The 18,377-nt window shown below is 41.8% G+C and overlaps 1 protein-coding gene across 1 annotated transcript in view; it reads right to left on the bottom strand.

Moving 5' to 3' along the window:
- Window positions 1–18,377, bottom strand: part of IMPG2 (interphotoreceptor matrix proteoglycan 2) — a gene marked incomplete at its 5' end in the record, with an annotated part of 60,265 nt that overhangs the window by 3,095 nt on the left and 38,793 nt on the right. Inside the window, 13 exons of the mRNA XM_081196956.1 lie at window positions 1,147–1,214; window positions 1,769–1,848; window positions 2,097–2,295; window positions 3,268–3,456; window positions 3,851–4,061; window positions 5,543–5,762; window positions 6,310–7,643; window positions 7,899–8,226; window positions 10,732–10,796; window positions 11,971–12,215; window positions 12,564–12,581; window positions 13,733–13,791; window positions 17,420–17,578. Of these exons, the coding sequence (XP_081053082.1) occupies window positions 1,172–1,214; window positions 1,769–1,848; window positions 2,097–2,295; window positions 3,268–3,456; window positions 3,851–4,061; window positions 5,543–5,762; window positions 6,310–7,643; window positions 7,899–8,226; window positions 10,732–10,796; window positions 11,971–12,215; window positions 12,564–12,581; window positions 13,733–13,791; window positions 17,420–17,578 (3,150 nt within the window). The 3' untranslated portion in view covers window positions 1,147–1,171. The remainder of the gene's footprint in view (window positions 1–1,146; window positions 1,215–1,768; window positions 1,849–2,096; window positions 2,296–3,267; window positions 3,457–3,850; window positions 4,062–5,542; window positions 5,763–6,309; window positions 7,644–7,898; window positions 8,227–10,731; window positions 10,797–11,970; window positions 12,216–12,563; window positions 12,582–13,732; window positions 13,792–17,419; window positions 17,579–18,377) is intronic.

Genomic DNA, 18,377 nt, shown 5'->3' with positions numbered 1-18,377 from the left:
TTGACTAGACCAGCCCCATAATTTCATCCGAATTAATGAAACTGTACAATGTGGCTACAATGAGAAACTAGGAAGACAAAGAGACTTCATCACTTGCAGAGAGGCTCTTCCTTTTCCATTCCTTTAATTTAGTTAAATTTAGTTGGTTGCTGAAGAATGGACACCCTGAATGTGCTCAGGGGCAACCTATAGTATTTCCCCCTAATGTTTCAGAAGCAATAAGGAGTCTCAAAGACTAACACATTTATTATGGCATGATCTTCCATAGACTAGCATTCACTTCATCAAATGCATTGAATATGATGGCTAAAGTATTTAAAATGATAGTCTTCAAAATGCTACAAGAACCCTTTCTGTTTCTGCTGAAAAAAACAGTCTGAGACTTCTGGCATTAATAACATGTTCTGGGACAGAGCAACAGTACACAGCACCTGTGAAACATCATCCTAAACTGAGGAAACACATGAGCTGTATCCATTCCAAATAAATAAAATATTTATTTCTTGTAAATAAAAATGTTTTATGTAACAAAATCTTCCTTGTGTATGACATTCATGTCTTAACTCCAAGAACACTGGTTAGTGCGGCTTATGTTAGAGAAAGGCATTTAAAATAAAATAAGCACTGTGGATTTTCGGTTGCTGCCTTTTGCTAAATACTAACATAGAATAGATTTGAATGCTACAGTTTTCCTTGCCCTGCTAGATATGCCAATAGATGTCATGACGACTGACCATATACTCAGTTAAGTTATCTACCTAATTTGGCTTCTTCAAGATGAGAGCAGCAATAGACTATTAATGTTTTGGCAATACATTGCACTTTAATGTCCCTTCTAGTATATGAAAAGTAGTCTGAGCAACTCAGAAAGTTTGCAGACAAAACCTTACGGTCTAATGTAATAGAACAATCAAATCAATTCTACATAATTTCCATCAAAGATGCCAAATATGGTTGAGCTTCAGGCACCAGCTGACACAACCTTTGTAATTATATAAATGATATAAATGATATTACGAACAAGCTTTGTAATGACATAACTTAGCATGACAAGTTTGCAATCTCATGGAACCCACAGTAGCAGACATTACATTCTACTAATAACTACATATTCTACTAATAACTACTAATATTCTTAGTCATTACCTTGTTGAATGTGTAGAACTCAGGACTAACTTGTAGTAGGATTTGTGCTTCTGACAGCTTTCAAACTCCTATTTTAAAGGGGAAGAAACTATTGAATATTATCTGGTCTTAAACAAAGATACCAAAAATAATCTCTCTCTCATATCCATTTGATTCTGCTTAACCTTAAGCTTTTCAGCAGTGAATAATGGTTCTAGACTGGCTCACTTTTACTACCTCCTAAACATTTAACTGCTTTTGTAATATGTTGAGATAAAGTAACAATAATTTGAAGTTGCAATGGCACTGAAATTGCAGTTGTCCTTACAATATGGGATTTAGAGTTACAGTATTAATTTTCCATTATGAAATATAAATAACTGGGGAACAGCGAGGAATTCAATTTTAATAATTAGGGAAATAAATGCTATTGACCTAAGGCTAATAATTAGCTCTTTTGAACAGTTTTATACTTTCAATATGCTGTATAATCATGAAGGTTTTGTATCTACTTTCTTCCTTGCACCCTACAATATGATAATTTAGCTGATCACTGAATGAATCAACTGTTGCTTGAACACAATGAGTGGGTTCAATGAAAAAAAAATAATCTACAGAAGTAGTTAAGAAACATTTAACTCACATCTGATGCTGCCTTACAAATTCCGCAAACTGCCGATCTTTGGCATAGAGTTCCAGAATCCTAATTCTGTCTTGAATTTCCTGGAACGTTAGAAAATAATACATTACACAATTGTCCTATATAAAACACAACAGTTCCAAACGAAGGTGTTCTGTAAGTAGTACAATACAGAGCAGCATAATGTACAAATGTTATATTTTCAGTACTTTTGACTATGCTTTCATCAAATTAGTCTTCCATATTTAGCACTGAAATTGCACACTGATGTGCTATTAGCAAGTCATTCTGATGCGATAGAGGTCACATCAAAACAAGTAAAGTTACCCACCTCCTTAGTTAGCTCGCTGTGTTCATAAATATGCCTGATTTCTTCACTGCTGTACTCAGTGGATGTCTCATTGCTTGTTGAACTATAGGAAGTAAGCTGTGGATATCTCCGATAATAGTGGCTGTGTCCAGTAGCGTCACTTTCATACATTGGGTTGTATTTCACTGCATTTTCAATAGATGAAAGGCTGTCTCCTTGCCTGTAAAGAAAGTAAAAAGAACTTATGTCAAACACAGGAGTCTTCTCTTTGCAAAATATTTTCCAAAGCTTAGCTGACAATGTTGTCTGACATTCCAGAGAATAAGCTAGACGATAACCAATGTTCATGCTGCAAAGTGGAGCAACACCTCCAACAGGTAACTGACAGTTGTGCACTTCCAGAAGCTGTGTTCAACTCTTATTGGGGATACTTGTCTAACATGAATAGAGCTTCCATGTCTGAACCGCCTGAGGGGGTTGACTTTAAAGGTAAAGGTAAAGGGACCCCTGACCATTAGGTCCAGTTGTGACCGACTCTGGGGTTGCAGCGCTCATCTCGCTTTATTGGCCGAGGGAGCTGGCGTACAGCTTCCGGGTCATGTGGCCAGCATGACTAAGCCGCTTCTGGCAAACCAGAGCAGCGCACGGAAACGCCGTTTACCTTCCCACAGGAGTGGTACCTATTTATCTACTTGCACTTTGACGTGCTTTCAAACTGCTAGGTTGGCAGGAGCAGGGGCCAAGCAACCCCGTCACGGGGATTCGAACCGCCGACCTTCAGATCAGCAAGTCCTAGGCTCTGTGGTTTAACCCACAGCGCCACCCACGTCCCTGGAGTTGACTTTAGATCTTTTCAATAGGCTAGCATTTTGCAGCAGTCACAATGTATGTGCCCATTCCTCTTCAGGCTCCTATGCTTCCGTCCCATGACCAGGTTGATATTGCCTATTGCTACTTCCAGCTCCCACTTATCAAGCTAAAGTTACCCACTAGGATTTTTTTTGGCATTTAGTAACAAGAAGCAAACTGAAAGTCAATTCAAAAAAGAACCGAATTTAAGATTGGAAAAATGAGTTACTGAGAGAAACAAAAAATCAACAGATTTGTTCATCTCTAGTATTTGTCTGTTATCTGGCTCCCCTTCAATGCTAATGGAGTCTCCAAGATTAAATAACCTACAAGTTATAGTTACCCTAACGAGTCTTCAATTTCGCTCTTTGTGTACTGATCACGAAGAGTTCTAGCCAGGAAGAAAATAACAGCAGATGCTACGAGAAGGAAGCCAGCTACCGAAGCAATTGCGATACCCACAACTAATGGCTCCGAGACGTACTCTTCGCAGTGCTCTCCTCTGTACCACCAGTTCTCACCCACACGACATCTGTGATCCACCCATGTCAAAAGGGAAGTGATAAAGAAAATAGTTATTCTATTGTCAACATGAAATGGCTGGAGCTCGTAGTGGATGCTAATCTTCACCCGTCTAAGATAGCAGCTGAGTGAAATGCTAAAATATTCTGCAATGGGTCAAATTGAATTATGTGAGAAGAGGCATGGAAGAAGCTAGTAGGGACATTTAAGGCACAAAGTTTGAGCAGGGAAAAAATCTGTATAGCTGCACCTCTTCCTGATCTTGGGAGGGTCACTCTTCAGGGAATTATTCTAGGTTTCTTTTGTTTTGAAACCAGATTCAATGTTAAAACTGGATTATCACATAAATAAGGCCTATGCCTCTGATCTTCTGCATTTGAAATGTTTCACAAATGTTCACTTACCTGCATATTGCCCCTTGCCCTGGGATTATATCACATTTGCCATCATTTTGACAGAAGTCAGGCTGTAGATCACAAATGCTATTACAAGGCAATCCTTCAATGCTTAGATAGCCAGGATAACAGACACATTCCGCCTCTCCACTCCACTGGTTCACAAGGCATTCAGAGAACTCATTGCATGCTTGGAACTTGCAAGGATCAGCTTGATCTCCTGGAGGCACCAGCAAAAAGAGAACTTTTACTGCAGTGGCACCAGCATTTGGGGAAACTATTCCTATTGAATTCAGACAGACACCTACAGTTTGTATATTTCTTCCCCTCCTGAAAACATTTTTGTTTCACCAAGCATTTTTAGAGAATTAATTTGATTCAATGGCAGTCATGTGTTTGGCATTCGCTCAATCTCCTGGGCACAGGAATCACCTACACCCACTGCCTCCATCTTCCCAGGGTTCAGATACCGTTTATCTGGACTCATCCAGTTCACTATTGTGCCCAGACAATGATCCAGATATTGCACAGCCCCTTCCAACATCAATATTATGGAGAAATAGAGATATGGAGAAACAGAGCTGTGTGTCTTGCTGGATGAGGCCAAAGGCCTTCTGTTATCACAGTGGCCAGCCAGATTAGCAGGACAGGATTGCAACAGCACTCTCCCCACTTGTGATTCCTAGCAGTAAAAGCACAGCTTATTCACCATGGCTAGCAGCCATGGGTAGTCATATCCTCCATGAATTTGTCTAACCCTTTTTTAAAAGCCATTTAAGTTGGTGGCCATTACTGCATCTTGCGAGAGCAAATTCCATGGTTTAACTATGTGCTTTGTGAAGAAGTGCTGTATTTTGTCTGTCTCAAATCTTCCAACATTATGTTCAACTGGCCATGAGCAGGAGTAGCTCACTGGGTGAGACAGTCACTATTTCCCCCTTAGATGGCTCATTTTTGCTTACACCAGCGGAGAGGAGGAGGGGGAAGATAGAGGGGAGGCTCCACAGTGCAAACACACCACTGGAAACAGCCAGGTGCTCCTACTCCTAAATTTGTACCATGCTGACCTGCCACCACCTTGCCCTCTATCCCCCCAATAAACAGCAACTCATCTGCCTGGAAGCATAGCAGCTCTGCCCCCCACCTAGTGAGCCACTTCCAGCCACAAGAAAAACCTATCCCTATCTACTCTCTTCACACCAAGCATAATTGTATACGGGTGGCGCTGTGGTCTAAACAACAGAGCCTGGGGCTTGCTGATCAGAAGGTCGGCGGTTCAAATCCCCGTGATGGGGTGAGCTCCCGTTGCTTGGTCCCTGCTCCTGCCCACCTAGCAGTTCAAAAGCACGTCAAAGTGCAAATAGATACATAGGTACCACTCCAGCGGGAAGGTAAACAGCGTTTCCATGCGCTGCTCTGATTCGCCAGAAGTGGCTTAGTCATGCTGGCCACATGACCCGGAAGCTGTACACCGGCTCCCTCAGCCAATAAAGCGAAATGAGTGCCGCAACCCCAGAGTCATTCACGGCTTGACTTAACGGTCAGGGGTCCCTTTACCATTACCTTCTTTGTGTGTGTGTAGCCTTCAAAATGATTCTGGGTGTTTTAGCTTGTGAAATTAACTGATTTGTCACTTCAGTGAGAATAAAGCTTTACTCCTGACTCACTGACCAAGCAGCAAATACTCCTTCCTTATCATACCTGATTCCACATCGAGGGAGTACTTGTCAATAGCCAGGTTCATGGTCTGGTAGGCAGTGTTGCAAAAGTCTTCGAGAATCATGTATACAGCATTAGTAACGTTGCGAGGCACAGGTCTTGCAAACTTCATTCGGCTGTTCACCACAATGCTACCATTTCTGAAGTTCAGAATTTCCAAATTCTGGAAGCCTGTTAGATTGGACTGTAGATAAGGAACCAGCTACAAAACAGGAGAAATAATATAACAAGATTACATCTATTTTTCTGTGTTTGTGTGCCTATCCATCTATATGTCTGCACTTGTATGCACATAAACCTAGTTGTTTAATTTAGCTGGGTTTAATTCTGAGTAAACAGGCATAAGATATGTGATGTTAATTCTGTTGAACTCATTTGAACCTGAAGTTTGAATTTTCCTGTGTATGCCTTAATGTTTAGTTAGCATGCAAGCGGAATGAAGCTTGCAACTCTGCCATTAGTATGGGCAGGAATAAGTATTCTTAACAATTTCATTTGATATTTTGTTTTGCCACATAGGTGTAGTCTAAAAGAGGAAATAATAAATCTGAATAGAAGTATCTGAATGCAAACTATCACAGCAGATCAAGGTGCATTTTAGTCACTGTAGTAAACAAAAATATGATGTGATGTGACTGGCTTGTAATCATTTGTGCAAAAAGTGTTTCGAACAACCCTGTGCCTCTGGGCTGCTGCTCACATGCTAAATGCGCCCTGGCAAAAAAACTCAGTTTGAGACTATATCTTACCAGCTCTAAGAATCTCTGTTCCAGGGCTTTATATTCAGGGGAATTTTTATTAAACAAGTCCTCTGAAAACATCATGTTGGTAACTCGAAGACTAAAGAATACCACTAATGCGCGTGCAGGGACAGTAACGTTGCTGAGGTTTTCATGAGTTGCCCCAGCTACACTGGCCATTTCTGTGGAATGGGCACTTGTAGAAAGCTCCACATGACTTTCAGTCATATGTCTTCCTTGGTCCTGTTCTGTAACTTCCAGATCTTTTGCAATCAAATCTTTTTCCAATTCTGCTAGGATAACTGTGGATTGAACTACAGTTGGCTGTGTGGTGGGCTTGTCAGAGAGGGCATGGACAGAATACTCTGTAAGAGTAAGAGTTGAGGAAGAGCTTACTTCACTGTCAAAACTGCTAGGAGGAGTATTAGTGATTAGGACTGTACCAAACTCTCCAGTGAAGTCACTGGGGCCAGTTGTCATGTCTTTTAAATAAGGTACCAAGGTTAAAATTTCAAAATCAGTTGATGCTATTGAACTTGTGACTTCAGCTGCAGGCTGATGGGTAGAACTTTCAGCAGAAGGAGTAACAACAGGCTTCAGAGCAATTGATCCAGAGGCCTCTTGAGCCGTTGTGTCAGGGATCTGCTGTTCTACTATAAAATTATCCAACACTGGGCTTTCCCCAGAAGGTTTTGCTGTTAAAATTATTTCTGGTTTATCTAGCGCACTCCATGGAGAGAAGCTATCAGGTGGTGTTATTGTAATGGTTATAGGTGGATAGTCTGTTGGTGACAGTTCTGTTATGCTTTGGTCTTGAATTCCAGTTATTTCAGAAACGATTTCACGATCTTCACTGGAATCTTCCAGTTGTATTATGCTGTAGGTCTCAGTCAATGTTGCCATAACACTTTCTACTGTAGGGCCTTCTATTTCAAGAGATGACAGAGATACGACTTCATCTGGGAGGTCTTTAGATGTGTAGTCCTTTAAGGAAGGCAATATATAATCTGTTTCCTTGTAGTCATATACACCCGATCCCTCTGTCTCCAATGTAGGTCTATACCAAGGCCATATGCTTGTTTGTGGTTCTTGTCCTGAACCAGAAGCATAGTCATCTACGTGGTCTTCTATATATACAGTGGGTTGCAGAGTTTCCTTTTCTACAAAAATTGTTGGTAATGGTTCTTTAGTGCTAGGCTCTATGGCTGATACAGAGGCCACTGGTGATAGAGGAGCAAGAGGAGTCACAGAATCACTTGTGGATGGGATGTCACTTGGCACAATGTGAGGGGCAGGACTTGAAGGCAAAAGGAGCTCTTCCAACTCTTTAGAATCCTCAAGCCCTACAAATAAACATATGCAAAGTTAAGTAGTTCTTATAAATTTAGCTTATTGGATTTTATTTACTCAAATTCTCTCCCCCACCCCACCCTGGCAGATTATTATTATATTCTTTCTCCAGTAAATGCCATCATCTCTTCAGGTTACAATGACTCTTGCTTACACAGGGAGGGGGCCCTAGAAAGGAAGTAACTCCCCAAGCTTTCTAAGATCAGACATGTAACTCTGCTGCTACCAAGCAAGACAAAATAACATACCATCTTCTAATGAAGACAAATCAGAAATGCTTTCTAAGTCCACAAGTGAGTCAATCTCTAATGCTGTTGGCGTGACAGGATGCAATTTCTGCTTTTCATCCACAAAGAGCAGATCGTCTGGGGGAATGGTGATATCAGATTTTGAGAGGAAAGTATCTTTTGGTGTTGAACTGAAGTTGCCCAGAAATCCATCTGGTCTTAACCAGATTTCATTGCCATTGAACTGCTCGATATCAAAGATGAAACCTGGCTTGGTAAAATCAAGTGGCAAGATGTTGCTTACAGTTGACTCATCCGCAGAGGGCCATTCAGATACCACAACACGATCCTAAAATTCAGATCCATAATGGTTATAAGCCATTATGATTGCCCATATTACCTTACAAATCACAGTGCATAAACCCCAAGGCTTAGTCCCACATTCCACCACATCAATAAACTACACACCAAGACCATAAGTGACCTATGAAGTTTACCACACAATAATTTCAAAATTACTGATTAGAAGTTGTATCTAACATTAGTCTTACTCAGAGTAGACTCACTGAAATTAAAGGACACGACTAATTTATATCCATTAAAATCAATGGGTCTAGTCTATGCATGTAGCCACCATCTATAAATTTGTGTTGTCCCATCTGGAGAACCAGGTGTGGCAGGCAACTGATTAGAGGCACACTGTGTCTAATTACCATTCTGTTCATTTATATTCATCCATCTCCATGTAGCCATTAGTTGAATGCCATTGAGCATTGTTGATGCAGTACTAGAAGGAGAAAGTGCTAGATTCTCTGGCCACCAAGCTTAGAGATGGGAGCAGAATATATTTCTGATCAGGGGTGGAGGAAAGGGGGCAGTGGGGGCAGGACGCCCTGGGTGTCATCACTGAGGGGGGTGACATTCGGTGTGCCGCCTGCCCGCGACTCCCAAGCCTACCCTGAGCCATCAGGGGAAAGGGGGGAGCTGCGCCGCTTTGCCGGCGGCCTTCCCCCCTTCATTTTCACAGCTCGGGGGAGGCTTGGGAGTTGCGGGTAGGCAGTGTGCCATTGTCCCCTGCTCCCAGACTGCTTCCGGGGGGGGAAGCCTCCCCTAAGCTGTCAGATGGGAGAGGGAAGGGAGGAAGGCTGCTGGCAAAGCAGCATAGCTCCCTCCCCCCGCCCAGGAAGCAGCCTGTCATGGGCAGCTCACTCCACACCCCCCACGGGTGGTTCACTCCGCCCCCATGGGTGTCTTGCCCCCGGGACGCTCGCCGCAGCGCCCCCTGGCCCCGTCCCTGGGTGCAAAACATGTGTGCCACTCTGGGTGCTGGAGCAGCTAGCTCCACCTCTGCTTCTGATCTGCATGTAGTTAAATCAATCTCCCATTTTCAACCACCTGTGCTGTCTTCGTGGCAGAGATGTCATACAGTAATCAGACAAAGCTCCAACAGCTCTTTTTTGTAAAGTGCTCTCCAGAAGCAACCACAGTGTGCAGAGAAGTTACAGGAAGTTGCTTAACCCTTTCCCTACCCACAATTGCTCCAGCTCAAATCGCTCATTTTCCATGATTAGAAAAAGTGTATAGATGCATGTTTACCTTCAATCATGCACCCGGAGCTCTGTGGGGTGGGGAAGCAGCTGGGGAAATTCAGAGAATAAAATAGCCAGTGGGGAAAAGGTTCAGGACCTACACACACTCCTCTACTCAGAACCTCCCAATCATATCACTGCTCTTCATTGAAAAAGCTGTGGGGGCTTCACTGTAGAAGACAGAAGATGATCTGTCTTAATGCCTGACTCCCACCCTTCTCCCAGTCTTCATTGGCTGTCATATGAGTAACTAACATTTTAAAGGAATGTGAGCAAAACCATGAAAAGATAATACTATGTAACCTAGAGAAATGTACACAAGTAGCAAAATAAACACAAAGACTGGGAGCAATTACTTTTCAATAGAAACATTTGCAGCATTTGCATATGTCTGCCAGGAATTACACTTCATCACTTACTTAAATTCAGAGAGATGTTCCTGTGGCATCTAATATTATTCAACAATTCTCAGAATGGTACACTACATTAAGAAATGCAATATGATGCTGGCAAGTTTGGATTTTTATGCACAAGCTATTTGAAGAATCTACAAAATATGATAGAAATACCACCCTGCAAAAACAAATTATTTCCCAAAGCTTTCTGCCAGCAAGACAGCATATTCAGTCTAATATTGTACCTGTTTCATGGATATATCCAAAATAATTTAAATGACTAAGAAACGACTAAACCCTGTATGAAGTACTTATTGTAACATGAAGGATTTGAGAATATTTTGATTCCCCCCCCCAAAGAAAATATTTGAGTTTTACCTTATTGTACTTGAATTATTCAGTTAACTTCATAAGTGGCTAAAGGGCAAAGAACTGCTAGAACAAAAATGGCTTAGTGCAAATGGCTGAGCCTCTTGGCTTTCTGAAGAGAGATTGTGCCTCCTTTGACCCTCCCCAGTTATTTTGCTGCTGCACCACATTGAGCTTAGCCATAGTTTGGTCCAGCATATCAACCAAATTCCTGTTCATGCTTTAACTGTTTACAGACGAACCACGAGTTGTAATCAAGGTTCATCCTATGGTTTATGTCATGTGGTTTTTACAGGAGAGTTAAACCATGAGCTCAGGTTTAAACTAACTGCTAGGCCAAACTACAGATTAGCTCAGCACAGGCTGCAGCAAAGTGACTGGGGAAGAGCAAAGGGGATGTGGTCTCCTCTTCGGCAGCCAGCATGCTTGTATGTTTGCACGAAGCCAAGGTTTGGCTTAGCATGATGTTTGAACCAGGCCAATACAAGAAAACGAACTTACATCATCAATGGGCCTAGCAGTAATCCGAGTCGGGTCTTCTGTTACAGAAGAGAACACTTCCTTTACTGTGAAAACAAGTAACAAGGAAGACAGTCATGTATCTTATATAGAGTTCTAAATTGCTTGTGATCTTAAGTGCACTGATTTCATTTCCTATCTCACTGAAGAAACACGCATGCTTCTAAGCAAGAATACTCCTAGTAGGAGTTCGGAGAATGGCAAATGTGCACAACTCAGCTTGCTCTCCGGGGCAAGTGCACGACTAAACTCTACTCTACTTGAAGAGTACTCCATGTACATTTTGTACTCTCTAAATTGATGATCACACAAAACAGTTACAGAATTTGATTGCCCAGTTTTACTTTTCTTGAGATTGTGGTCTCCTCTGGCAAAGCATTAGGTTATTTTCAGAACAAAGGTTCACAAAGGTTCTGAATATTTCCTAAGACTTAACGTGTAGTACTTTCTCAATAGGGTGTATTAAACACACACACACACACCCCTGCTCAGTCCAGAAATGCTAGAGTAATGCCCAAGTTGTGGCTGGAGCAAACAGAATAGATACATCCACTGGCATGAAGAGACTGAGGAAAGCAGCCACAGGATGCAAATTAGCTTGTTTCCCAGGATCCACTGTGGTTTCAAATTATACTAGAACATATTTGGTTCATTTGCAACCTTCACTGGAATGAGTTGCCTAAAAGCCAAACTAGAAGTGATGTTAAATGTGTATTTGCATCTAAAGTGTGTTTCTATGAGTGTGTCAACTGAGGGATCCATCAACTGAGAGGACTGATTAATTATCAGGATGTTTGCAGTTTTAAAAACCAGGAAATGGAAAGAAACGTCTAATGCCATATACAGATTGGTTCTAAGGGCAGTGGCTGCAGTGAAAAGCAACACATGTTAGGCTTCTCTGCAGTGCTGTAGAAGATTCTTTGATGAATAATTTTGCTTGCATCCTGAATTCATTTCCCTTGCTCAGTTTTTTATTCTGTAGCCCACTTCTCAGCCACCCATCCTCATGATCTATGGACTGCATATAATGGGAACATGGGCAAGGACTACTTGGCCATAAATTCAAATACATGAGGCTTGATCTAGAGAGACAAAATAGTGGCTTTGGTTTAAGAGCTTGAAGAGGAAACCCATAACAAGTCACAATCTATTAAATTCCTGGGGGCAGACGTTGCACATTTTTAAAGTGGACAGAAATGACATTTCTTATTTAATACACACCATTAATGAGCTGGAGAGAGTCAGGATCCAAGTTCAAGGAGGCATTCTCAAGTAAAGCATTCTTATGAAGGATTTCAGCAATATAATTTCTGAAGTCACTGACTGTGTAAACAACGGTGGGATTATCTTCCATCTCTAGAAAGGCGTTGTCTTCCACTTTGTTGGACTGGAGGTTAATCAGGTCCCAGGTGGCATTGCTGATGGCTTCCCCATCAAAAACCACAGTGTACAGAACTTCCACACCACTAAATGTTTAAGAAAGGAGGAGGATGTTAGAGAGAGGGATGAATGGTACTACTGTTCTATTCTTTCAAAGATTCCATACCCAAGTCACAAATTATATTTCATTCTGATCTTTCTCTCCAAATCTGATAATGGCTAAATAGTTGGGAACTGAACTTTCACAGGCTAAGTGGATTTGTTCACATGAACAAACATAAAGAACCTTGAAATGCATTGATCTCAACAGCTTTCAATCAATAGCCTGCTGCTATAGTTTGGCTCCATCTTTTCCCTGGAAAGGGATGCTACTGCATATAAGGCAGAAAATTAATTAGCTATCACACAAGTAAGCATTTGAAGGTTTTGTGTACCTTTCATCCTGAGAAGATCTAAAAGTGAGGGGAGAAGGGAAGACAAGAAGTTAAAATGAAGTGAGGAGGGGGAAAATATTTCATATGTAAGCATTACCATTCAGTGCACCTCCCTAGCCCCTGATAAGCTAAAGAACACATATTTGAAAATATTTGTTCCTGGTTCATCATTATTCTACTTCCAAACTGCAGCAAACTTGAATTAAAATACACCTCAGTTCATTTTTATCGGTTTATATGAAGTCAGAATTATGCCCTTGCCCACAATATGTTGTGGTATACAGAACATTTTTAATTTAGACTGCGTACAGTACGCTCAGTGCAGCCCTGAAACTCTCAGCGTGGCGTTTGGATATCTCCCAAACTAACAAGCTGATTGTGGAGAAGGCACAACATCATACAAATGTGAATTATTATTACTATATTCCCCCCTTCACCAGAAGATTCCAGGCCACGTCACAGCAGTGTAAAATAAAACATTAAAAACAGTTTAAAACAGTTTACAACCACAACCAGTCCTAAAAACAATGTAACACAGTATCAAAGGCCAGAGCAATTGATCATGAGAATGATTCGTTCTGCTGTAGACAGAATTATGTCATCCACTAACATTTTTATAATTTTTAAAAGGAGGAGAGAGAAATAAAGCAATGGACTTGCATGATTTAAAGCACATGACTTTCCTCAAAGAATTCTAGGAACTATTGGTTGTTAGGGGTGTAGTATAGCTCTGAGAGGGGTAAGCTACTGTTCCCAGAATTCTTTGAGGGAAGCCATGTGCTTCCCACATGATGTGCATGCAGCCTATCGTTGGTCCACTTAAGTGCATTTAGGTCCACATAATGCTGTGCTCGATAGTGGCCAGCGGAGGATTGTGTAAATAATTAGAATTACTGTACTGAAATCTGTACCAGTCTGAAGAAAGGCCACATTTCCCTCGTATAAAAATTGTGGGGTTTTTAAAATGACATAAATGGGGTGTCACTTTTCTACACGTTGGAAAATGTAACATATGAAGACACCCTCAGTCTAACAAAGGAAACCAAACTAACTCACAACGCAAAACAAATTAGTAAGTCAGCAGTGGCAGTATAAATGTGAAGTTTTGTACCAGCAACTTTGGCAACATTAACAGAAGAAAAATGTTTTTATATTACATGATATCATACCTGAACTCAGTTACATGGATATTCTTGTATCCAGGCAGCCCTTCATATGCATTTTGAATCTATTTGAAAGACAAGACAGAGATTATAGATCCTTTCCACTGCCCAAACCCTTTGTTGTTCCATCTAAATATTCACTTATTGCTCATTGTAGTGCAGGTTCTAGAGGCTAAATCTCTAGGAATAGTTGCATGAAATATATCATTTTCCATTTTGCAGTGTGTCCCCCTTTATGTGAGGGCTGGAGTATACATCTGCCCCTTTTTTTCTTTTCTTTTTTAAGCAGCAAATGACTATAACCTCTGCAATAAAGGATAATGTATAAACTGTGTGAAGGGATATCAAGCTATCAGTTGGTCTTCAATACGCTAAAATACTGGGATGTATTCAATGTAGTGCAACCAAACAATTCCCCCTTCTCCTCCCCCCATGAGCCCCCAAATGTGTTCCAATGACTCCCCAGCTCTCCAGAGCAGATTTAGAGGGGGTACAGGATGTGCATGGGGGTGCACCGGGGAGGAGAGGGGGAAATTCCCTTGCACTAATCTGGGAAACCGGGTTCGTGTCTCCGCTCCTCCACATGCAGCTGCTGGGTGACCTTGGGCCAGTCACACTTCTGTGAAGTCTCTCAGCCCCACTCACCTCACAGAGTGTTTGTTGTGGGGGAGGAAGGGAAAGGAGAATGTTAGCCGCTTTGAGACTCCTGAAGGGGAGTGAAAGGCGGGATATCAAATCCAAACTCTTCTTCTTCTTATGCTAGTGCAAAAATGCCGTTTAATACTAGCCAATGCTATTTCTTCCCTATGTACATAGTGTTGTAAGTTTGCAGAGGGCAGCTAGGCTGATTCCCTTCTAATTGCTGAATCCAACAAGAATTCAATTGTTAGAGTAGCCAGGAAAGTTTCTTGGTAATAGGCTAAGTATGGGTCGTCAAAGTAACAAAGGAAGTGTCTCTGTGCCAGAGGAAAAATGGGTGGGGCCTGCTCTGTCAAGTGTCAGTTAGAAAGACAAAAGGCAAAGCTGAGGTGTGTGAGCTGGAAGCAGGAAGCAGGCTGGGCAGCTGAGAGGCAGAGCCAATACCTGATTCCTGCTGAGATCCAAGGTCATGGCCATGGGAGAAGTAAAACCTTCTTGGGGTGTTAATGCTGTGAGCCCCTCCATTGTAGGTTTGGGTTGTATATATGTGCAAATAAACAATATCTCATAAGACACCACAGTCTCCGCTGCCCCTCATTCTGAGTAAACCGAACCCTGGAAATCCTGCACCACTAGATTTGAGAGGTGTGCAACAATATAGTACAGTTTAGAAAAAAGGCAGGTTTACTTAAATAGAATGTAGGATTCAGCTATGAATCCTAAAAGCAAAGTCTGCTAAGGTTTAGAAACGAAAAGCAAAGGAAGTGTAGAAATGCATCCCACGCCTCAAAGAACAAGGAAAAGGCTGCTTCATGTGCATTCACAATAAAGCAGAAAGGCAATTTGATCCTTCATCTCAACAGAATAATTCCTTTCCATTTTTTAAAAAAATCTTCTTTTGAAACACACTTTGCCCAGAATCAAAACCATCCAAGTGCTGCAAAATAGGAAGGGTGTCTTTGTCCAAGCACAGAAAGAACTAGGCAAAGGATGAAAGGGCCATTCAGATGCCAAGTGGCCTTTGTCCGATCAGACATTTCTTTCGTTTATAGTATGGCACTGTTACTTGGCCACGTATGTAGGAAAATTAAGACGTCTCTCCTAATCTGGCCATGTATAACAGTTGCAGTGGTTCTCTTTGGCTGTGGGATAGAATTTATCTATTCCCCATATGATACAGTATCTGTCAGAAGATGAGTCCCAGTATATCGAATTCAAAAGGGTTTGCCAAGGCATGATCCAGGTGAGTTGGGGGGTACTGTAATTGTTACTGTTATTTCACAGATCTCACAATAACAGCTGGGCCAAGGTGGTTAGAGAGGCAGTGGTGATCAAAAGCACATAATGCTATTGGCAACTTAAGGCAGGCCCAAACTAAAGAGACATTTGGAAGGTGGCCAGTCGTGCATGAGAGCGCCTTAAAATGATCCTGTCACCCAGACCAACTTGCTTTTATAAGGAGGGAAAGATCAAAACCAATCATTCATGTCGCTTATAATATAAACAGATGTTAGGTTATGAGAAAGGGTAACAATTGTGAGATGAGGAAGGTTTGGTTACAGTAATAATATGAGGTCACAAAGAACACACCTGCATCTCTGAGCTCAGATCCTGTGAGAGCAGGGGAAGTCAGGAAGGTTTCCAGATTCCAGAGGGTTTGTTTTCCTCCAGTGCCAGCCTCTCTCAGCAAGGATGCCAGATGCAGAGAAAAACAAGTCTCAGCTCACGAAACTTCCTTCACCAGAAGGTAGAAGGGAGGGATGAGAGACCTTTCACCACAATTCAAGAAGGACACTGACAAACTGGAACGTGTCCAGAGGAGGGCAACCAAAATGGTCAAAGGCCTGGAAACGATGCCTTATGAGGAACGGCTAAGGGAGCTGGGCATGTTTAGCCTGGAGAAGAGGAGGTTAAGGGGTGATATGATAGCCATGTTCAAATATATAAAAGGATGTCACATAGAGGAGGGAGAAAGGTTGTTTTCTGCTGCTCCAGAGAAGCGGACACGGAGCAATGGATCCAAACTACAAGAAAGAAGATTCCACCTAAACATTAGGAAGAACTTCCTGACAGTAAGAGCTGTTCGACAGTGGAATTTGCTGCCAAGGAGTGTGGTGGAGTCTCCTACTTTGGAGGTCTTTAAGCAGAGGCTTGACAACCATATGTCAGGAGTGCTCTGATGGTGTTTCCTGCTTGGCAGGGGGTTGGACTCGATGGCCCTTGTGGTCTCTTCCAACGCTATGATTCTATGATTCTATGATTCTATGATTCTATGGTTGGTGTGTGGATGGGTATGACAGAGAAAGAGTGGGGCAAAGCTCAGGGGCAGAGCGTCTCCTTTGTAGGCACAAGGTCTCAGGTTAAATCCCCAGCATCTCCAGGAAGAGACAATTGCCTGAAATCCTGGAGAGCTACTGCCAGTGTAGACAGTACAGATCAAGATGCACCAATGGTCTCACTCAATATAAGGCAGCTTTCTATGTTACTAAAGGTTTCAGTACTGAAGAGCTGGAAGGATTAGTCTGCTTCTGGTGCATGCCACATTCCTAAGTCCCCTTTCCACTCTATTTCCTCATGAATACAAAGATTCGTAAACATGTACATACATACATATTTACACATATCAGTGTATGCATTTCTAAATGTATTTCATTGTAATATAGTATACATTTTAGTACTTTTCTGAGTTTAAAATTAAACTGCCAAAATTTTGAGAAGTGTAGTCTGTAGTGTATTTATATTTCAATCCATATAGTGGACTATGTACACACTAAGCCCGCGGTTCCCAACGTGGGGCACACGCCCCACAGGGGGGCAATTTGATTTTTCAGGAGGGCAATTTGAGAATGAGTTATTTACAGTTAATGGCCTTTTAGGCTTCCTCCACGTGAATAGGAGTTTAATTTCTGAATAGTAAAAATTAGGTGGGGCATGGCCAAAAAAAGGTTGGGGACCACTGTACTAAACCATTAAAGCACATTCAAAGCACATTTCCCTTCTCAAAGAATTCTGGGCATATACAGCATATCAAAAAAGTACAAGTAATGCAATTACTTCAGAAATAAACTGCAGTGAGAGTTGCTGGGATTCTTCAGTAAAGGGGTCGCTCAGCTCATTTGTGTATTTCTCCTCAGGAAGAAGAATGCTGAACTCAACCATCTGTTCATGAGCTGGGGTCACCAGTTTCTCATCTCTCTTTATCTCATTATTGATCTGATGAAAAAGAAATTAATTTTACTTAGCAAATTGTGGTTAGAAACCATCCTTTCACCACTACAGGTTAAACACCAACTTAAATTAGTAGGAAGGGGGCTATTCCTCCATTATACATGCAAAGGGTTGCTCATGCGATTACTGGGCAGTAAGGCTGAATTGTTGGCTCCGCCTTCAAGGCTGGGTGGCTTCCACCAGCTCCAGCCCCAACTTTCCATCCTGCTCCAGCCCCAACGTTCTATCCTGCACATAGATCTCTACGCTAGTAGGCTTCACAAGGAGCTGAACCCCTGGGAAACCAGGATTCAACTTCCTGGGGAAGCATACTTACATAGACGGTCCTTCAACAGAGGTCCCCACCTATTTCAGTGATGTTAGTGGAGAGAAAGTCATGTGATCTTGGGAGTGGAGCCAGCAGGGCAGTAATTAAGTGAGGACCCTTTCACATAGGAAGGCACTATTGTGCCACTTGTTTCTGGTGCAATGCTTTTCAAATTTCTATCTCTTAGGCATAGGAATGTGGTTGAAGATAAGATTCCACTGCACCTCGACTAGAAACAAAACAATTGTTTCTTAAAAAGAGTCAAAGGTGCTATGGAAGTATCATAGTCTCCTATAATGTACTTACTAATTTATTTCATTCAGCTGTCATTGCTAATCAAACACTTCTTATATGTTTTTGAAACAATGCAAAACTCTGCAAAACCTGCTTACCAGAATAGAAAGTGAGGCAAGGAAGATATTGGGGAGTGGCGATGTCAGGACATATTGGGGAGTAGGAATCAGGAAAGATGGGGCT

The sequence above is a fragment of the Podarcis bocagei genome, assembly GCF_964188305.1.
Source record: "Podarcis bocagei genome assembly, chromosome: 6".
Classification (NCBI taxonomy): Eukaryota; Metazoa; Chordata; class Lepidosauria; order Squamata; family Lacertidae; genus Podarcis; species Podarcis bocagei.
This window is presented reverse-complemented; position numbering and strand designations above follow the sequence as displayed.